This window comes from Anomaloglossus baeobatrachus, chromosome 2 (assembly GCF_048569485.1).
Source record: "Anomaloglossus baeobatrachus isolate aAnoBae1 chromosome 2, aAnoBae1.hap1, whole genome shotgun sequence".
Taxonomy (NCBI): Eukaryota; Metazoa; Chordata; class Amphibia; order Anura; family Aromobatidae; genus Anomaloglossus; species Anomaloglossus baeobatrachus.
Genome location: NC_134354.1, coordinates 479,412,575 through 479,435,700, shown reverse-complemented (window position 1 = coordinate 479,435,700; position 23,126 = coordinate 479,412,575). Strand labels below are relative to the sequence as shown.

The 23,126-nt window shown below is 42.0% G+C and overlaps 1 protein-coding gene across 2 annotated transcripts in view; it reads left to right on the top strand.

Annotated features, from left to right (window-relative positions):
* The window catches only part of AFF3 (ALF transcription elongation factor 3), a 731,240-nt gene that overhangs the window by 625,520 nt on the left and 82,594 nt on the right, over positions 1-23,126 (top strand). For both annotated transcript variants that reach the window (XM_075336411.1, XM_075336412.1), the window contains exons 9-11: positions 5,499-6,512; positions 12,082-12,197; positions 15,559-15,736. In XM_075336411.1, the coding sequence (XP_075192526.1) occupies positions 5,499-6,512; positions 12,082-12,197; positions 15,559-15,736 (1,308 nt within the window). The remainder of the gene's footprint in view (positions 1-5,498; positions 6,513-12,081; positions 12,198-15,558; positions 15,737-23,126) is intronic.

Here is a 23,126-nt window from a genome sequence, read left to right as displayed (position 1 = left end):
TTGAGGCGGAGGTGGCGTTAATTTGGATGTGTGGTTTGAAGCACAGGACAGAGTCAAGGGTTACTCTGAGGTAGCGGATTTCTGGTACAGACGCAGCGTGATACCATTTACCATGATAGATAGATCAGGTAGGGAAGATACATGAGCTAGAAGAAAGCTAATGAGTTCAGATTTGTCCACATTAAGCTTTAGGAAGTGAGAGGAGAATGAGGATATTGCTGATAGACACTCTAGGATTCTGGACAGCAGAGAGGTGATGCCTGGGCCAGAGTGTTATCAGCATATAAGTGGTACTAGAAATGATGGGACTTTATGAGTTATCCCAGGCCAAGAGTATAATTTGAGAAAAGTAGTGGTCCTACGATGGAGCCTTGCAGGACTCCAACAGAGAGAGGGTGGAGTAGGAGGTAGTGTGCAAGTGGAAGACACTAAATGTGCAGTTGGAAAGGTATGAGGAGGTTCAGGATAGGGCAATGTCTTTGATGCCAAAATAAGAGCAGATCTGTAGAAGGAGGGAGTAGTCAACTGTGTTAAAGGCAGAGGACATGTCTAGAAGGAGGAGCATAGAGAATTATCTGTTAGCTTTAGCTGTATGCAAGTCGTTAGTAATTTTGGTCAGGGCAGTTTCAGTGGAATGATGATGATAGAAGACAGGTTGTAAGTTGTCAAAGAGGGAATTACATGAGAGGTGGGAGGAAAGTTGAGCATGGACATACTGTTCAAGGAGTTTGGAAGCAAACAGGAGAAGAGTTATGGGACAATAGCTGGGCATAGCAGTCATATCGAGGTTTGGCTTTTTGAAGATAAGTGCGATTGTGGCATGTTTGAAAGCAGAAAGGAAGGTCCCAGAGATTTGTGATAGGTTGAAGAGGGGACTTAAGCGGGCTTTACATGAGACGATAGATTGTGCGATGTGTCGTTGGGGTCACGGTTTTCATGACGCACATTCGGCATACCGCACGACGTCGTCTCGTGTGACACCTCCTAGCGACGAAGTATTGCTCACAAATCATGAGTCGTGTACTCGTCGCTAGGTTTCATAAAATTGTTTAATTAAAATGGCGGCGGTTGTTCATCGTTTCCGTGGGATCACACGTTGCTCCGTGTGACACCACGGGAACGATGAACAGCAGCTTTAACTGCGTCCCTCGGCACCCAACGGCTTAATGGAAGGAAATAGGTGGGCGGGATGTTACATCCCGCTCATCTCCGCCCCTCCGCTTCTATTGGCCGGCTGCCGTGTGACGTCGCTGGGACGCCGAACGTCCCTCCCACTCCAGGAAGTGGACGTTCGTCGCCCACAGCGAGGTCGTCCGGAAGGTAAGTACGTGTGACGGGGGTTAAACGAGTTTGTGCGCCACGGGCAACTAATTGCCCGTGACGCAAATATGACGGGGGCTATCGCACAATCTATCGTCTCGTGTAAAACAGGCTTAAGACTGGGATAAGTGTGATGGTGAGGTTGCAGAGGAGGTGGAATGGGATGAGATCAAGAGAACAAGTGGTGAGGTTTGATTTGGAGAAGAGATGAATGATCTCACCTTCAGTGATGTTGGAGAGGGAAGTCATGAGGGAACGGCAGTGGTCTAGTATACAAAGGGGTTGGGGTGTTGGAACAAAGGCTTGCCTTGTTTGGTTGATCTTATTTTTGAAGGATATGGCAAAATGGCAGAGTGAAAGTTGGTGGAGGTTCTTTCTACGTTTGAAACTGCATTTAAGCAACAGCAAGGAACAGAGTTAAGGTTTTGGTCACGAATTATGCTGTCTTCAACACTAACAAATACTGACAGATAGTTATCCATTATGCATTACCAGTAGGGAGACGTCTTATTGGCTTTAAATTTATTTTGCATCCTGCCAGTGACCCCAAATATACAGCCAATGCCATTAAGAACTATCTTGAGCATAAGAACAGTGAATCCTGGAAGAGAGGTTATGGTCTTTACTAAGTGTGATTACATGAAGATACAGAAGGATTTGCACAAGCCTGTATCTATAGATCTATGGTTTGTTCTCCAAGATGTTTGGAACAAACTCCCTGCTGTGTTCCTTCAAAATCTGTGTACAAGTGTGCATGAAAGAATTGTTGTTATGTTTGAAAGTTAAAGGCAGTCACACCAAATATTGATTTGATTAGGATTTCTCTTTTGTTCATTTACTTTGCATATTGTTAATTGATAACCATAATCAACACTTCTATTTTCTCTGCATTCTTACTTTGCATTTTTCCACATCTACCTAAAACGTTTGCACAGTACAGTATAGCTATAGAACAAAATCCACCCAATACATATTTATTACCTTAAGGCTGCGGCTCCACTTGCGCATAGCTTCTGGGAGCATCAGAAGCGATATGCTAATGAGCTTCGATTCGGGCATGATTGGATCACAGCTGTGGAGGAGAAGGGAGCACTTTCTCCCTCTTTCCTCTGCCTGTCTCGCCATATATTGCACTGCATTCAGACATCCATGTGCAGTGCAATGTTTCAAATGCACCCATAGACTTGTATGGGTGTGTGTGAACTAAAGGCTACTTTACACACTGCGATATCGGTCCCGATATCGCTAGTGTGGGTACCCACCCCCATCTGTTGCGCGACACGGGCAAATCGCTGCCCGTGTCACACAACAGCCGTCACACATACTTACCTGTCCGGCGACGTCGCTGTGACGGGCGAACCGCCTCCTTTCTAAGGGGGGCGGTCCGTGCGGCGTCACAGCGACGTCACTGAAGCGTCACTGAACCGCCGCCCAATAGCAGCGGAGGGGCGGAGATGAGCGGGACGTAACATCCCGCCCACCTCCTTCTTTCCGCATAGCGGCCGGGAGGCAGGTAAGGGGAGCTTCCTCGTTCCTGCGGCGTCACACGCAGCGATGTGTGCTGCCGCAGGAACGAGGAACAACTTCGTTACTGCTGCAGTAACGATTTTTAAGAATGGACCCCCATGTCGCCGATTAGCGATTTTGCACGTTTTTGCAACGATGCAAAATCGCTTATCGGTGTCACACGCAGCAACATCGCTAATGCGGCTGGATGTGCGTCACAAATTCCGTGACCCCAACGACTCCGCATTAGCGATGTCGCAGCGTGTAAAGCCCGCTTAAGAGTCGCTGCAAACCCAGCATGCTGCGATTCTTTCTCATACCATTATGGCATGAGAAATCAATCGCAGATAGACACTGCACCATAGTTTTCCACTGGTGTGAGTCCGATGTTTTATCAGATTGCACTCGTCTGTGCAAAACGCAAGTGTAACCGAGGCCTTATTACAGAAATAATTTTGAAGTACGTTTACCCCTTCATGACATATAACGTATATTTGCATCATATATCATGTCCCTGATTTTTCTGCAGGGTCGTACGCTGAGTCCGCATGTTTTCCTGTACATGTGGGCTGTTACCAGTTAAATCCCGCAGTCAATCTCTGACAGCAGTATTTAACACGCGTTGGAAGAGGGATGTGTCATTCCCCTTTCCCATTGGCGCTCCCGTGACGTGATCGTTGGACGCCCATGGGTTATAATGGCAGCTGGGGGTCATCCAAAACCTCCTGTGAATGCTGACTGCGAGCCAGCATTCACAGGAGATCATGATTTTCTGCTGTACAGAGCAGAAGAGATCATACGATCGCAGATTCAAGTCCCCTAAATGGACTAGTAAATCCAGTAAAAAGTAAAAAGAAAAAGTTTTTAAAAATATGAAAATTATTTTTAAAAAAAGTTAAAATCACCACCTTTTGCCCCATGAACATAAAAAATACACATATTTGGTATATCTGCATTCAGAAATGTCCACTATATCAAAATATAATATAAATTAATCCAATCTATAAATAGTGTACTGAAAAAAAAATTTAAAAGCTCCAGAATTACCGTATGTTTTTTTTGGCTGCCGCAACATTGCAATGAAATATAATAAGAGGTCTTCAAAACATTATATCTACTAAAAAATGGTATCAGCAAAAAGATGTCAGCTCAGGGCGCAAAAAATAAGCCATCACTTAGCCTCAGATGCCAAAAAATAAAAACGTTACAGTTAGTGATGAGCGAGCATGCTTCCACAGCTTGTTAAGGGGGCTTTACACGCTGCGACATCGCTAACGATATATCGTCGGGGTCACGGTGTTTGTGACGCACATCCGGCGTTGTTAGCGACGTCACAGCTTGTGACAGGCTGGAGCGACCGAAAATGATCTCAAAAAGGACAAAAATCGTTTGTTTTGGAGAGGTCGTTTAATAACAAAAAATCGTTGTCAGGTAAGTAGCGATGTTGTTCCTCGTTCCTGCGGCATCACACATCGCTGTGTGTGACACCGCAGGAGCGACGAACATCTCCTTACCTCCGTCCCGCCGGCAATGAGGAAGGAAGGAGGTGGGCGAGATGTTCGGCCCGCTCATCTCCGGCCCTCCGCTTCTATTGGCCGGCCGCTTAGTGACGCCGCAGTGACGTCACTATGACGCCGAACGCACCTCCCCCTTGAAGGAGGGATTGTTCGGCGGTCACAGCGACGTCGCTGACAAGGTATGTGCGTGTGACGCTGCCGTAACGATAATGTTCGCTATGGCAGCGATCACCACATATCGCACGTACGGCAGGTGCTATCGCGCATGACATCGCTAGCTATAGCTAGCGATGTCGTAGCGTGTAAAGCACCCTTTACTCGATCGAGCCTCAGGCATCTGGTTGAAAATGCTCGAATTTCCCATTGACTTACATTATACTTGGTACTCAAGTCATGTCGGTGCACCCCAATGCTCGATCGAGTAACAAGCAGTGGTGAGCATGCACACTCCTCTCCAGCTACAGTTCTAGGAAAATGGCACCAAAAGAGAATTTTTTTTAATTTTTTTTATTTATTTTTTTTTTAACAAACTTCAGTATTTTTTTTCATCACTTAAATAAAAAAAAAAAAGATACATGTTTCGTAGCTATGTACTCATATTGATCTGGAGAATCATATTGTTTGGTCTATTTTACTGTATAGTGAACATGGTAAATAAAAAATAAACAAAAAACAATTGCGGAATTACTTTTTTTTGCAATTTTACCACAGTTAGATTCCCCCTCCCCCATTTTCCATTATACTATGTGGGAGAATGACTCGTGTCATTCAGAAGTACAATTTGTCTCACAAAAAACAAGCCCTCATATGACAATATTGACGAAAAAGTAAAAAATTATGGCTCTTGGAAGAAGAGAAGGAAAAAACCCAGGAAAAATGGCATGAAGGGGTTAAGCTATATGGTTTGGTTTTAATTGTAGTTTGCATAGTTTTGCTGATCTATGTGAATATATAGATCCTTACCATGTTAGTCTTTGCGTGCTACACTTCATGTTATCATAGAAACATTGCCTTAAACAGCACAAAGCAGCTTAAAAAGGATCTCTCACAGCGAATGCAAATATAGGTGAGGGAAGAACTATCAGTAGATATGACTTAGTCAAAATTGTTAGACTTTTCGTTGTCATCATTTTACTGTATACATTTGTCTTCCAGCCTCAGCATACAAACAAATGGCAGTTGGATAAGTGGTTAAACAAAGTCAATCCTAGCAAGACCTCTATTCTCAACCAAGCATCAAGCCTAAATCATGGAGAAGTAAATGAGGGTGAACAGAGTTGTGAGAAAGTATCTCAGGATGATCAGGCATGTCCAAGTCATAAGGATGACGGTAGCTCCATCGCTGAAGACCAGAGTGTTGGAGCATCGTGCACGGTTCTAGGAAATAGAGGTGTGCAGCTTCGGTCACCACCACCTGTTGCATGTGCTGCCACAGTAGAGCTTGCAGTTCCTTCTGAAGCTACATCCCAAAGGACACCAGTGTGGAGAAAACTTACACGGAGGACGGAGAGGACATCTAGTGGTGACAGTTTGAATTACCACAAACCAGATGATCATGCTCTCAGCCAAGGAGTTCTAGGGAGTGAAATATCTGAGCAAACTAAAAATAAGTTAACTTGTTACAGCAGAGGACTGCATAGAAAAGAATCTAGAGCAAATCTGTTTGATTGCAAAAATAGGCGAACTCAAATTACTAGACCTGTCCCCAAATCCAAGGAGAATATTGAACTCTCATTGCAATCTTCTGACCACACCACAGAAACACAAGCAGACATACCTCCTTCTTGTGAAAATAACTCTACCTTCACATCAGAACATAATCATAGGAATAAAGAGTGTGGGAGTGATCATATAAACCAAGCTGGTTCTTCTGGTGCACAACGTTCTATTAGTAGGAGGACTACAAGTGACGCCGCCCCTGAGCTGGAAGAGCAGTCTTATACTTTAGTTCCTTTTGGGAGAAATGAATGCTCTGGAAAAGGCGGCAATGACACCAAGTCTCTTTGGGTACGGATTGATTTAATGCTTTTATCGAGAATTCCACACGGTGTTCCCCAAGAGAACCTCATCATGAATAACAGCACAGACAAGATACTAACTTCATCACAAAATAAATGTTTATCCCAAGCCACAGATAACCCTTTATTGAAAATGAGGCGGAAACGTAAGGTACGTTCAGTTCTGTGCCACTTAAAAATGTGTGGGCTGCATTTCAAGTATATGACACTCTGTGACATTGCTTCAGATGTCTATATCATTATTTTTAAACTCCGATGTCAACTCAACATATCAGTTAATAATTTCACATATGAGCTTCAAACAAGGTAATACATTCCTAATCCTGAGTTAATATGAGCACAGTTCTGCTTCCTATAGATCTTCCATACTGTACGACTGTTAGAGAACAGATGGCCCACACAGTGGAAGTCCAACTGAGCCAATAATGTAGTGCATGCACGCAGTATAGCTCCTTTCTAAAGGGTGTCTTCATACTCTGCGCATTTGCTGTGAATTTTTAGTGCAGATTTGAGTGTTGAAAAGCCACAGTTTAATACAGTATCAGGTAAATAGATGAGATTTCAACAAATCTCACCTTGCTGGGTGAAATTTAGCATACAGTACATGTGAATTTGTTGTGCCTAGGTCAGTAAAATGAGATCTGCTGTAAATGCAAACCAAAAATATCCTGTGAAAAATAATCCACAGCAAATATAATTTGTGAACATACACCACAATCTATGTACACTGATGTACATTTCTCAGAGATCATGAGTAGGGATGGACGAACTCTCAGATATCCAGGATCGGCGGGACTAACCGGACTTAAGAAAAAAAAAAAAAATTCTCTGGCCTGGGTTTGATCCCGGATATCTGGCCGGACACCGGTCCCCATATAAGTCTATGGGGACCAGAATCCGGTGCTCAAAAATGTTGGTAGAAGAGAAAGGGGGATTAGAGCAAGCATGCTATACTTACCAAGTCTCTGGCGCGTCTGCAACTGCTTTCGGGCCACTCACTCCTCCTCTGGGGCCATTTATTATTAGTTATCCATATTCACTGCTTCCCCCGCCCAGCGGCAGTCCTGGTGTCTGTGATTTGTTGCAATCAGATGCGCCCCCAGTCTGTGTGACAGCGTCTGACTGGTGTCAATCACAGACCCTGTCTGCGGGTCTATATCGTGGTATAAAAAAAATAAAATAAATTGGCGTATTGATCCCCAGCACAGATAAAGCATATGGCAACGGGCTGCAGCCCCCAGCCGTGCGCTTATCTTGGCTGTATATCAAAACAAGAGGAACTGCATGCAGCTTTTTTTTATGATTTAAATAAATCATTAAATAAAGGCGTGCGGTCTCCACCAAGTTTGATACCCAGCCATGATAAAGCCTGAGAGCTGGTGGCTGGTATTCTCAGGTTGGGGAGACCCATGCTTATTGAGCCCCCCAGCCTAAAAATAGCAGCCTGCAGTCACCCAGGATTGTCACATTCATTGGAGTTTTCACACGGAGCCAAGGTGCAGGAGCGTCGGCAATTACATTGCTCAGCTCGTACATCCTATACATCTGGGACAAACTACCCATGCACTTATCCATTTACTACTACTATGATAGTTAGCCTTCTCTAAGGACATTGAACCACCTTGACAGTAAAATTCTGTGAACAAGGCCGTAGGCCGAAACGTCAGAGAAAATTATCTGTCAAAATAAGTTCACTTCCTTTGCTTGGCTTTTGTTTTTTAAAAAATAAAAAACATTTTTGTTTAATCGTACGGAATTTAGAGTGTGCAGTGTTACTAAATATGTAACCAATCACAGACACCAGGACTGCTGGTGGGTGGGGAAAGTACTGAATATGGATGACCAATAATGAGCGCCCACGGAAGAAGAGTCAGCGGCCCAAAAGCAGTTACAGCCATGCCGAAGACTTGGTAAGTATAGCGCACTTGCTTTATTTTTATGTTTCCTTTATTTTTCCTTTATTTTTTTACGACTTAAAAAAAACAGAGTTTGAATGCTTTACGTGCGAACTTTACTTGCGCGAGCAGTGCTGTGCTCAGGTATGCTTAGTGCTCAGCCCTGTGTGAGACTTGCAGTGTTTGAACGAGTCACACTATGGGTAACAACAGTGTGATCTGATGTAGTGTGCAACAATAAAAAATTAAAAAAGCCCACCCACCCTCCTTCGGAAGTGTTCTACTTATGGCTGACTGTAAGTGGGCGGAGACTTAAATAGCCAATCAGTGATTTCAAACCAGGCTCGGTAAAGTTCAAACTAGTGGAGGTTCGGTTTGATTGCTGCCAGCAAACTGAACCTCCAAATGTTTGCTCATCTCTAGTCATAGCTATAAACGGTAATGTTTTGTAACCCGTACTTTTAGATCTTTATGACATTTCCTGTAAAATGTCTATGGGAATGATATAAACAGCTATATTGTTTGTCTATTTCAGTCAAAATCATAGAGTTTGAATGAAATTATAGGGCACATGCTTTGCCTGTGCAAGATAAAGGTATAGAGCCTCAGCACCCCCAATGGCAACGTCCATAATGATCAAACATTGTGGGGAAACCTCTTAACGCTATAAGTTGCATTCATGAAAATATCTTTTCGTGTTCCATGATAGATATGTACTATACGTACAGTACGTCATGCTGATCACGATCACATAGTATAACTTATGTTGTGGTACAATGGTACGACTTTGGCTGCAGGGGCCCCACTCATATACACAGCCGGACCCTTGAACTGACAGGATAAGTGTTCTCACCAATCTTAGTAGTTTGAGCCAAAGTTTGACATAGGAAGAATGCTCCCTCTTTCATCCCATTGGGATCCCTGCAGCGTGATTGCAGGTTGCTATGGAAACCTGAGTCCTGAAAATGACGTCCGGGTCTGCCACACACTACAGAGTATTGGATACCTCAGAAGCAGGATCTGATAGGCTACCTGTAAGTAAAATACTGAAAAGTTAGTTAATGAACTTGACTACACAAGAAGTGATTGTTCAAGTGCCCCTGGGGGGGTAAACATTGGAAACAGAAAAGTAAAAACAACCTTCCCAATTCCACCAGCAAAAAAAAAAATGTTTAAAAGGAATCTGTCAGAATCAATCCCACTAATACATCTATATGGGCATGCAGGTCATGGAAGATTGAATAAAATGATACCTCTATATCTGGGATCATATTCCAAAGAAAATCTACGTTTTCTTAATATGTAAATGAGCTGTTAAGATCTATGGGCCAGACATAGATCTCCCTGAGAATCTGCGTCCAGAGCTTATTTTAAGTAAAATGGGTCATTACAGGCAGCCAGTGTGAGGAAAGGGGCAGTACATGTGAGAAGATAGCACTGTGAGAGGACAGCTGCAGCTGTGTTTATGATGAGACAAAGTTCAGCTCTGCTGTACTTTGTTAATTATCGCACACAAGTCTGCAGTCAGATCAGGAGAGCAAATTGTCAGTCATTTAATGTCTCTTAAACGTTTCATTTAAAGAAAGCTCTGGCAGCAGATTATGAGGGAGATCTGTGTTCGTGTCATAGCTCTTAACAACACATTTACATATGAAGTAAACATGGATTCCTCTGGCATAAGATTTTGGATTGCATATGTCAAGCTATCATTTTATTTAACCTTCACACTGATGTAGATGGCTTAAGAGGGTTAATCCTACTGACAGATTCTCTTTAACCCCTTCACAACATATTATGCCGTATCAGTAGGTAATATGTTGTGTTCCTGCCTTTGATACAGGCTCGCATGCTGAGCCTGTATCTTTCCCTACACTTGATGGCTGATTTTAATCTTTTTTTTAATCAGCCGTCTTGTGCCTCTAACAGCCGCAGCTGGATCGGACTTCCATCTGCAGCTCTTTACCAGTTCAATCCTGCTGTCAGTCTCTGATAGTGGGATTTCACACATGCCGGCAGGGGGCGCATCATTCCATGCTCCTATCAGTGCACTCGTGATGTGATCACTGGGTACCAATGGGTTGTCATAACAGCCAGGGGTCAGCTTATGACCCCTGTGTTTGTTATTTTGTCCCTTCTGTGAATGCTGGCTGAGAGCCGGCAATTATAGGAGATCTTGATTTATGCTATACAGAACTGTGCTTATGTACTGGTCTGTATAGCAGAAGCAATTGGACGATTGCAGATTCAGATCCACTAAGAGGACTAGTAGATCCAGTAAAAAGTTAAAAAAAAAATAAATTCAAAAATATATAACCCCCACGAAAGTTAAAATCAACATTGTCCCATTGAAAATAAAATAATAAAAAATACACTTATTTGGTATCTCTGAATTAGTTATGTCCAATCTATTAAATTATAAAATAAATTAATTTGATTGGTAATTAGCATAACAATTTTTATTTTTTTTAAACAATGCCAGAATTTCAGTTTTTTGGCCAACGCAATATTGCAATAAAACGCAGCAAGAGGCGATCAAAACATTGCATCTACCCCAAAATGGTATCAGTAAAAATATAAGCCTAGGGTGCAAAAAAATAAGCCATCACTTAGCCCCAGATCCCGAAAAATAAAATCTTTACATTTCTGGGAAAATGGCAACAAAAGTGCAATTTTTTTGCCAAATTACTGTTGTTTTTTCTCACCATTTAAATAAAAAAACTATACATGTTTAATATCTACGTGCTCGTACTAAGCTGGAGAATCATATTGCCAGGTCAGTTTTACCTTATAGTGAACATGGTAACTAAAAACCTCAAAAAACAGTTGTGGAATAGCTTTTGTTTTTGCATTTTCTCGGCACTTGGAATTTTTTTTCTGTTTTTACAGTACACTATAATGGTAAAATGAATGGTATCATTCAAAAGTACAACTTGTCCCACAAAAAACAAGTCCTCATTATATTAACGGAAAACTAATAAAAGTTATAACTCGTGGAAAGAAAAGAGGACAAAATAAAAAAAACAAAATGGCAAAGGCATGAAATGATGAATCTATAAGAAATATAATGCTATATCAATATTTATCCTGCATGCTGGAAAAAACAAAGTGCTGTTTTTTTTTAATGCCGACTCACAAAAAAAATGAAATAGAAAGTGAAAAACCATTAGAAGATCTCTTAACACTTGATGCATGTACTTACTGTTAAAAAACAATGTCAGAATGGTTGTATAATTCTGGTGTAAACATTAGGGGCCGGGATCCATGGGGGCCACTGCAATCGGACCCCCAATGATCAGCAGAAAGCTGATTGCGCCAAATTTATCAAAGTGACATATGCGGTTCATGAATTTCGCAAAATAAAAAAGTCTTCTTTCCTTTCATGATTCTGAACCATTTTTGTGACTTTTTGAGAAAAAAGTAGCATTTTCTTTCAAAATGTAGCAAAAAATGCGACTTTTTGAAAAACATGCCCAAACCTACACCAGAGGGCGACTAGAGTAGAGTATATTGCAACTGTTTAAAAGTCACAATTGATGAAATTATCTAGAATCACTAAACATCGCCCACAAAGCAGAAAACAAAAAATAAACAGGTGATCAAATAAAGTAGACTTAAAAAAGGCACAAATAAAATAATGAATTGAATTGAGTGAAAACATAAAAAGGTGCAAAACTCAAACAAGACACAAAGGCAGTGATTAATCGGGGCCTGTAAGCGTTGTTTTCAGAACTTGTGAGGAGAGGCACACTGTGTTTCTCTAGATGTGTTGTTTAATATACTGTGTATACAATGTGGGTGCATTAAAAAATAGTTTATCTTGTGTAGTGTGAAAGTGAACGATTTCAAGAGTTGAAGAAGAACCCAGTAGAAAAGGAAGACAGTCTACTTTTCCCTACCGGGAGCAATCATACAACACAAAGTGTGAGCCGGGAACTCAACAGGTATGTTTTATTTCACGTCCCAGGAGCGATGTATAGATGACTAACTGGAGCCGGGATATTAATCTAGCCATCTTACTTGGTACTACAGACATATCCAGAAAAATACTGTATAAACTGTGTGTATATATATATATATATATATATATATATATATATATATATATATATAATGTTACTGCTCTCAGAGGAGCTGCAGGACACAACATCCTGATGTTGGCTAGTGTCCAGGTTCCAGGAGGTAGCTCCATTCCTCACAGTCATGGTGTCACTGCCTGTAGGGAGTAGATAGCTTGTGTCAGGATCCTGCATTTTGAGGGAACAAAGATTAACAATCCCCATTTTTCCTTGGTTAGAGGCTTTATCCTGAAATTTTAATTTATTTGTATACCAAGATCTGATGGAGTTGTAATAAGTAGGCCATTGACATGTGCTAGTATTCTCTGTAGACACCAGAGACATGTAATGTTAATGCTTCCACACTATGGACATGAATCTCTGATATCACACAAACTGAGGCTTGTAAATTGTATTCTGTGTATACTGAAATCTGCTTTCTAATGTATGGTATGAGAAGCATACTTACCTTTGAACTCTCTGGGATTGATAAAAATATATGGCAAGATTTTACTAATAGATCACAATAAATAGAGCAGAAGACTTTTATTTAAATGTGAATCAAAAATTCAGTAAAATACATATTAGATAAAATATAGCAGAAGACGTTAGCCATGGAATAAAAGCCATGTCATACCTCAAGGGATAGGAGATCTAAGGTGGGCTTTGCACGTTGCGACATCGCAAGCCGATGCTGTGATGTTGCACGCGATAGTCCCCGCCCCCGTCACAGGTACGATATCTTGTGATAGCTGGCGTAGCGAAAATTATCGCTACGCCAGCTTCACATGCACTCACCTGCCCTGCGACAGTCGCTTCCTAAGGGGGCGGGCCGTGCGGCGTCATAGCGACATCACACGGCAGGCGGCCAATAGTGGCGGAGGGGCGGAGATGAGCAGGATGTTAACATCCCGCCCACCTCCTTCCTTCCGTATAGCCGCCGGCGACAGGTAAGGAGATGTTCCCCGCTCCTGCGGCTTTACACACAGCAATGTGTGCTGCCGCAGGAACGAGGAACAGCATCGTACCTGTCGCAGCAGCGTAATTATGAAAAAGTCGGAGCCTGCTCCGATGATACGATAACGACGCTTTTGCGCTCGTTAATCGTATCATCTAGGATTTACACACAACGATGTCGAAAGTGACGCCGGATGTGCATCACTTTCGATTTGACCCCACCGACATCACACGTGCAATGTTGCTACGTGCAAAGCCGCCCTAAGTGTGTTTGTACAAAGCTGGAAAGTCTGAGATGACACTCACACTTTGACATATAGGAGATGTCCATAGAAAAGTGAAATCTAGAACTAGGGCTTACTGTATGGCCTCGCTCACATGAGCATATAAATTGGACAAGTGCAATGTGAGAAAATCTCACATTGCACTAGGACCAATGTTGCTCAATGAGACAGAGCAGATCTGCAATTTTTTTTTCTCACATGTATCCGGCTTGAGAAAAAAATCGGAGCATTCAGCGTATGATCGCGTAAATTCGATGAGAATCGCCAATGCAAGTTTATGTGTACAAGAACAAAACCAATGTCACATGGACCATCCGTATACCATCCAATTTTTATGGGTACATTACCATTAGCATAGAACACTGTAAATGGTCCTGTAAATAATTGTAGAATACCTGCCGAGAAAAAAAAACACATCATATGGATGGTAGGCGAGACAAAAAAAATTGCACACTCACATAGCAGTCGAATGATATATGGAATACCAAATGGATTTCACTCACCCAACTCTCCTGGGGGAAAATCAGTCATATTTTTTATATACTAGTGTGAACCAGGCCTTTGAAGTCCGGCTGTAACAGCGTGGAGGGGAATAGAGTCAAATAGGGGAAAATGTGTTTATAAATTAATGTGGAATATTGACAAGGACACTAGCCAAAGACCCTACCCACAGTGCTGCCCCTGTGAACCTAAATCTTATTCCAAGAAAACCTCATATGATGACTAAAGAATAACCACAAAGCAACTTTCTTCACTAAATGTATCGATTTTATCATTGTAAGGCCTCATTTACACGTCAGTATTTTTTATCAGTATTTGATCAGTATTTGCGAAAACCAGGAGTGTCTCCAAACACAGAATAGGTGTCAATTGTCCAATGATGGTTTGTTTCAATAAGTTCCACTCCTGGCTTTGGCATACAAACACTGATGAAAAATACTGACATGTGAAAGAGGCCTAACAGCGTCCTTATGGCCATTACATTGCTAAATCACGCTGACATGTTCCCTTTAAAGTGAACTAATCACCAGGATTTTCGTTTATCAGCTAAAGCCAGTGCTATACTGGCACAATCAGGCTGATTCTCTACATACCTGTAGTGGTCAGCTCAGATGTTTAGGCTTTCAAATCCAAGAAAGTGAAGTTTAAAAAATCAGCTGCTTGAGTGGCAGTTGCAATGGAGCAGATAATATATTCATAGTTATCCCCTCCCCCTGTTAGAATTAGCATAAGTATTATACAAATGATTCACTTTGTTGAAGGACCTGTGTGAGGTCATACCCATGTGACCTGATATCCAGCTTTGTTGGTTGAGGCCCCGCAGGTATGACCTCAGCACAGGTCCTGCAACAAAGTGAATCGTTTGTATAATACTTATGCTAAGGCCGGTGCCACACAGGGACTACTGCGATCCTCGCATGACGCTCGGCTCACGCTCTCAGCACAGCAGGAGACGAGTGTCATGCGAGTGTCATTGCGACTGAGGTCCGATCATGCGATCGGTCCACAGTTGCGGGGGGCGTGCCAGCACTGTGGAGGAGAGTGAGAGATTTATCTCCCTCTCTCCTCCGTTGCCGGCTATTGCCATTCTCGCTCTGCACGTGCGGTACACCACTGCGACTGAATCTCGGTCCGATTAGGGCTGAGAAAATAATGGTTCATGGGTGCTGGCACATAGGGTAATATTGGTCCGAGTGGAATGCGATGTTTTATCGCATTCCACGTGCTCCGATTTTCATGCCGTTTGTCTTAGGCCTTATTCTAACAGGGGGAGGGGATAATTTTATAAACTTTACTTTTTTGGATTTCAAAACCTAAACATTCGAGCTGACCACTACAGGTATGTATAGAATCAGCCTGATAGTACCAGTATAGCACTGGCTTTAGCTTATATACAAAAATCCTGGTGATTGGTTCCCTTTAAAGTTAAGTTAGAAACTCAGCTTACTACCAGACATTGTTGTATGAAACATGGTGTCCTCATTTATGTTGGTCATTTTTCACAGCTTTGAGATGTCTCAATCAAAACCAAGGACAAGCTTGTCTCCATTACCTTTCCTTCCTGATGAGCCAAAACCAAAATGCACAAGTGAGGAACTCTCTTCTGCAAATAAATGTGATAGAAGTATAATGTCCACCTATGCTTCTCGACATTATCAAGAGAAACACTCACGTTCTCGACAGGTAGGTTTTATTTTTTGTTCTACAACTAACCGCAAAAAATAATTCTACTTATGTATTCAGATAAATAGTCAGGGGATTTGGTTACAGAATTACTGTATGTAGTAACAGGTGTAGTCCAACAAGTCATGTAACAGCATACAGTACACTGCTAAGAGGTGTAAGGGAATAGGGCACTGCAAGACTGGACCTGGATACGAGCAATTAAGGAGGAATGGGTAGTGCAGTGTCTTGGAGATAAAATCAGAGACTACATAAAATGTTTTTGGGAAGACATTTTTAAAAATCACTGTTAGAGTAGATGATTTTTTTACTTAAGGCATTAATTGTGCTGCTGTATGGTTCTAATGAGAGCATTATTATAAATAAGAAAGGCCAATACAGTATCATGTAGCCTTGTCCGTCTTTATGCTTTTGTATGGAAGCACACTGTAGTATGGGTGTAAGATTACTTGTCTGTACTTGGCATAGGGTCTCAGTGCTGCATTTACGATTTGTCTCTAGAAATTGAATAGATACAAAGTGGAAATACTCCTTAGCTCTTTCACTAGAGTCTCATTGTTGATCTATTTTAACTGGAGCAATCTTGTAATCTCAGTCCAATCATTATCTATGAGAGAATGTACATACATAGGCCCATTGCATTTTCCACATGTAGAAGATTGATGATCTAGGCAGAAACACCAGCTGTCATCATCTGTCTCAATACTGAAGCTTATAAACCACCTTGCAGTTATTTTCCTGCAGGGCTTTATTGGTGTTAGTCATTTCTTTTTACGGTTTAATCAATGTATTCTTTCCTATAAATTGATGTTGATAAATCTTAATTAGAAACTTTTCATCCAATTCTGATCATTATGCAAACACTGATCTTCCAATTACGATTGTGTACCAGCCTGATGATATGTAACATTGTATGTTTCTTCTGCATTGTAAGGCTGCAGGCATCAGGCCCAAGTGTTATATTTAATTTCTTTACTTACCCTTATTTGCCATCAATTACAAAATGTTATGTTTGTCATCTAATTCTTTACTACTCATATTAATGTAATTGAGTGTTACCCTTCAGGAAGTAGCTCTTTATTTTTATTAATAGTGAACAGAAAGGCCTGTTCCTGCTGCTATCTTTTCCATCTGTTCTTTAAACATTTAATGAAGAAAATTTATTATCAATGTCCCTATTTTGTACATTACACTGTTCTAAAAAAAAAACCATCTAAACTGAATAATACCAAAATGAAGCCTATAAACTATACAGCTTTTTCAACCATAAAACAAGGTCTCAATTACGGTAGCTACGTGGCCTTAGAAATAAAGAAAGGTGTGATTTGCCATGGAACAAATGGCGCTATAATAATAATAATAATAATAATAATAATAATAATAATAATAATAATAATAGACAGAGTATGTGGAGGCAATATCTGAAAAAAATTATCTTGGTACCCTAAGGTGAAAAATGGCTTAGTCCTTAGAGTATGTGCTCATGGCGTCATTTTCAGGTGGATACAGCTGTGGAAAGTGCCTTAAAAAAATAAGAAAATGCTAAAAAGAAATAATGTATGCATATCTATGTAGACTGAACAAAAATATAAATGCAAAAGTTTTGTTTTTGCTCCCATTTTTCATAAGCTGATGCAGCACAATGCCTCAGATGACAAAAGTTTTGATGGAGCGTGCAATTGGCATGGTGACTGCAGGAATGTCCACCAGAGCTGTTGGCTATGAATTGAATTTCTCTACCATATGCCGTCTCCAAAGGCATTTCTTACAATTTGGCAGTATACCTAACTGGTCTTACACCTGCAGACACCAGCCCAGAACCTCAACATCCAGCATCTTCACTTCCAAGATCGTCTGAGGCCAGCCACCTAGACAGCTGCTGCAACATTCTGTTTGCATAACCAAAGAATTTCTGTAAGAAACTGTATAGGGAAACCTCATCTGCATGCCCATTGTCTTCTTCGGGGTCACCACCGGATTGCAGTTCATCCTGGTAACCAACTCGAGTGGGGAAATGCTCATATTCAATGGCGCTTGGCACGTTGGAAATGTGAATCTCAGTTTTCACTGTACAGAACAGAATGCAGACTGGGTGTATGGTGTTCTGTGTGTGAGCGGTTTGCCGATGTCAACGTTGTGAATCAAGTAGTCCATAATGGTGTTGGTGGGGGGTTTATGGTATGGGCAGGCGTATGTTATGAACAATAAACACAGATGGATTTTATTGATGCCATTTTGAATGTACAGAGATACCATGACTAGATCCAGAGGCTCAATGTTGTGCCATTCATCCATGAGCATCACCTCATTTTGCAGCATGATAATGCACAAACCCATGTTGCAAGGATCTGTACATAATTCTTACAAGCTGAGAACATCCCAATTCTTGCATGGCCAGTGAGTCGACCATCAGGGTTTTTGATAGGGGGGTACTCTGGCGCCGGGACTACGGATACTTTACTCTCGATGGGGTTATCACAGGTGGTCGGTCCCGGCTTCGTGCCCTGGGCGCTCACTCTGCGGCTGTGGAATGGGGTATGGGGATGATTTTGGGGATATACGTGACGCCACCTGTGGTGTCTGGTAAGCGGGATATACCAGCGCTGCCCGCGGCCGACCTCTGAGGCGATGGTGACGGCAGCTTAAGATCTCTCAGCTCCCCACAGGTGGAGCTATTTTACCTCAGGGCGGAGGGTCGCTGACCAGGAGGGAAGCGACCGAGAGGTGATGGTTGCCTTCTTCTTTGACGTCGCAGGGTCCTGTCAAACAGCGGAGATACGACACACCGAGTCCACATCAGTTCAAACAAGTCCTTTTTACTAGCATCTGGTTTGTTTCCAAAAGTTCACAGCAGAAACAGTTTGGTTACCAGAAGGCCAATGGTCACATGTTTCGGAGGAGATTTGATGACAGAGTCTCTCTCTGAGGTAACCTTTCTTTGTCTCTTTCTCGGTCCCTGCTCTGAGGGCTCTGCGACTCCCTCTTTAACCCACTCGTTAGTCTCGTCACTGGTTTTCCCAGGGGTCTGATGCTGCACGGTTTCTTTATCTATCCTGCAACAGCGTCATTAACTCAGCTTGGGGTTAGTAGTTAGACTCTTGATGGGTACCGGGACTCCTCTTATTTAAGATCCCAGGTTAATGGTCAATGGTTTGGGGATAAACCTGACAAACCTCCTCGGTTCCGTTATATCGATGTCGACCTGAACATTTCAGCCGGCTCTCGCCAGACCTAAAGCGCCCCCTTTCCGTCTGGGCTACCCCTTTTCCTGTGTCTTTCTTTTCTTTTGGGGTACCCTCGCTCAGGACGTCGGGCCTATGTTATTTCTAGCCCTTCTTTCAGTCATCAATTTACTCTCGTCTCTTCTTGTCACGCCTTACTGACTGACTGTTAACTGACTAACTGTCACTCAGTCGTCTTTTCAATCACGTCGTGTCTCACACTCAGCTAGGCTCCATATGGACCTACTATATAAACAGTCCCAGGATTATGAAGGTAGGGGCTGCTGAGTCAATGTTACTCAATCTAATATAAGACTCTGCATTTCCTCTCTCTTTCACCTGTGACCAAAGGGCACTGCACCTAACCACAGGGGCGTCACAGCCAGCATACTCACCTGACATGTTACCCAATGAGCATGTTTAGGATGCTATGTATCGGTATATATGTCACACATTTTTGCAGTAAACTCGCCGGTTGTCAGGCCGACATCTGACACTGTGCACATTACAGATTCTGACACTTCGATTGTTTCTCTAGTGTTTCTGAGCTTCACAGGCAGGCTCGGGCATCGACCTGCTGGGTGCTCATTTTTAGTCAGGTGAGCAAGAGTTAACTTCTGCTAGTTTACTTCTGGAATCAAATGTTGTAGAAAGCCTATCACATCTGCCCCTCTCATACTTAGGGGGGATGGGAGCTTCCACCCAATGCCAACTATAGTCTTATGTTTTGTTGGTCTGTGTGCTGTTGTGTTCCAGTCCTGCTGGTGTTTGTGTTGCTTTGTGCTTGTTGTTGTTGTTGTAGAGAAACCCGTTGTCTTGTTTTCTCCCTGCTCTTATTTTCCTCCTATGCCCTTATTGTCTTATACCTCTGTGTGAGCGTTTTGTGAGCTAGAGTTTTGTTTTCTCGTTTGTCTATTTTTGTTGGCCATATCACACTCCTGTCCCGGACCTCCCCTGGGGTTGGTAGAGGGCGGTATAAGATCAGGGCTGGTCAGGAGCAGGACTAGGGTGGCGGCTCAAATATCCTTACCTTCAAATGTAACTCTGAGATGAGAGATAGCTAGGGACCCTAGCCTGAAGGTCAGTCTAGGAGCCCCTGTCCCCTGCTTTCTCCGTGAGCTGCATGACAATACCATAGCATGTTCAAGTTCCTGTCAATATCAAGTAACTTCGCAACACTATTGAAGAGGATTTGACCAAAATTTGTCAGGTCACAATCAACAACTTGATCAACTCTATGTGAAGGAAATGGTTTACACTGCATGAGACAAATGATGGTCACACCAGATACTGATTGTTTTTCTGCCCCTTCAGACACTCCCAATACTGTAAAACCTCACATTGGTTACATGTGGTCTGCAGTTGTGAGTGTTGCACAGCTTACAGCTTCCCAGGTATACAAGAAAGTTCACAGAGCAGATTACATAGGATAACAAACTCTTTACTTCTTACAGAACATGAGGTAATAATATGAACAGTCATACAGCACTGCATCAGGAAGAGAAAGGGAAACCAAAAAGAAAAACAAGACTTTTTACAATACAGTGAGTAAGGAAACCTTACACAACATTGCCATCTACTGTTAGATCAGCATTACGTCCTCCTTCACACATACAAAGAAGTCCTCATCTGTTGCATATACCAACACCCTTTCTCAACAGTAAAGACTTATTTAGTTAAGCCTAATTTCTTCATTAGTCATTGATGTCTTTCAGCATTCCATGCCTTTGTGAAAATATCTGCTGTCATATCTTCAGTTGGACAATATTCTAATTTCAGGATTCCTTGTTCCTGGTAATCCCTCAAGAAATGATACTTCACATTTGCTAAGTTTTTGATCTCGAAATATTGATTCAGAATTCTTAGTATGTCCTCTTTGTCTTTTTCTTTTTTAAAACAAACTAAAATATAATCAACATATATGAGTACATAGATCCATCTGTCCATCAGTCTTTTTGTGTATAGTCAAGGATCAGCTTTGCTTCTTTGAAATTTTTCATTTGTGAGCACTTCTGTGATTTTATCATTCCACGCTTTAGCAGCTTGTTTTAAACCATAAATACTTTTCTGTAGTTTACAAACCATGTTCGAATTACTTTTATCTTTGAATCCTGGAGGTTGTACCATGTAAATATCTTCTGTTAAATCTCCATTCAAAAATGCTGTTTTTACGTCCAGATGCTTCAACTCCATTTGTTTCATTGCTGCAACTGCAAACAAAGTTCTTATTGTAGTATGTTTGACAACTGGAGCAAATGTTCATCATAGTCTTCTCCATATTTTTGAGAATAACCTTTAGCTATGAGTCTTGCTTGGTATCGTTCAGCTGTGCCATCTGTTTGGTATTTTACTTTAAAAACCCATTTACATCCTATAGCTTTTCTTCCTTTTGGTAATTCTGTCCGTGTCCATGTCTTTGAGTCATGCATGGATTTTTTTTCTGTTTCTGTTGCCTTTATCCATTTATTAGCTTCTTCTTCAGGAAGTCAAGATATGTCTTCCCAAGAGGTATATCATTGCTGTTTTTCTCATTTTTTGTTTCTAGTGAAATCATAGTGTCTTCATTTAGATCCTCAATGAATGTCACACTGTTACTTACTGTAACCCTGTCTGTTTTGGGATCTAGGATTCTATATCCTTTGCAATTTTCACTATATCCAGCAAATATTCCTTCTATGGATCTGTTTTAAAGTTTGGAACGTTTTTCTGTTGGAATAAATACAAAAACTTTACATAGAAAAACTCTTAAATGATTCACACTTGGTTTCTTACCCTGCCACAGTTCATATGGGGTTTTTTTCAGTTTTCTAGAAAAAAAAAAGTCGGGTTTGTAGGTACAGTGCCTACAAGTAGTATTCAACCCCCTGCAGATTTAGCAGGTTTGATAAAATGCAAATAAGTTAGAGCCTGCAAACTTCAAACAAGAGCAGGATTTATTAACAGATGCATAAATCTTACAAACCAACAAGTTATGTTGCTGAGTTAAATTTTAATAAATTTTCAACATAAAAGTGTGGGTCAATTATTATTCAACCCCTAGGTTTAATATTTTGTGGAATAACCCTTGTTTGCAATTGCAGCTAATAATCGTCTTTTATAAGACCTGATCAGGCCGGCACAGGTCTCTGGAGTTATCTTGGCCCACTCCTCCATGCAGATCTTCTCCAAGTTATCTAGGTTCTTTGGGTGTCTCATGTGGACTTTAATCTTGAGCTCCTTCCACAAGTTTTCAATTGGGTTAAGGTCAGGAGACTGACTAGGCCACTGCAACACCTTGATTTTTTCCCTCTTGAACCAGGCCTTGGTTTTCTTGGCTGTGTGCTTTGGGTCGTTGTCTTGTTGGAAGATGAAATGACGACCCATCTTAAGATCCTTGATGGAGGAGCGGAGGTTCTTGGCCAAAATCTCCAGGTAGGCCGTGCTATCCATCTTCCCATGGATGCGGACCAGATGGTCAGGCCCCTTGGCTGAGAAACAGCCCCACAGCATGATGCTGCCACCACCACGCTTGACTGTAGGGATGGTATTCTTGGGGTCGTATGCAGTGCCATCCAGTCTCCAAACGTCACGTGTGTGGTTGGCACCAAAGATCTCGATCTTGGTCTCATCAGACCAGAGAACCTTGAACCAGTCTGTCTCAGAGTCCTCCAAGTGATCATGAGCAAACTGTAGACGAGCCTTGACATGACGCTTTGAAAGTAAAGGTACCTAACGGGCTCGTCTGGAACGGAGACCATTGCGGTGGAGTACGTTACTTATGGTATTGACTGAAACCAATGTCCCCACTGCCATGAGATCTTCCCGGAGCTCCTTCCTTGTTGTCCTTGGGTTAGCCTTGACTCAAGCCTGGCCTCGGCACGGGTGGAAACTTTCAAAGGCTGTCCAGGCCGTGGAAGGCTAACAGTAGTTCCATAAGCCTTCCACTTCCGGATGATGCTCCCAACAGTGGAGACAGGTAGGCCCAACTCCTTGGAAAGGGTTTTGTACCCCTTGCCAGCCTTGTGACCCTCCCCGATCTTGTCTCTGATGGCCTTGGAATGCTCCTTTTGTCTTTCCCATGTTGACCAAGTATGAGTGCTGTTCACAAGTTTGGGGAGGGTCTTAATTAGTCAGAAAAGGCTGGAAAAAGAGATAATTAATCCAAACATGTGAAGCTCATTGTTCTTTGT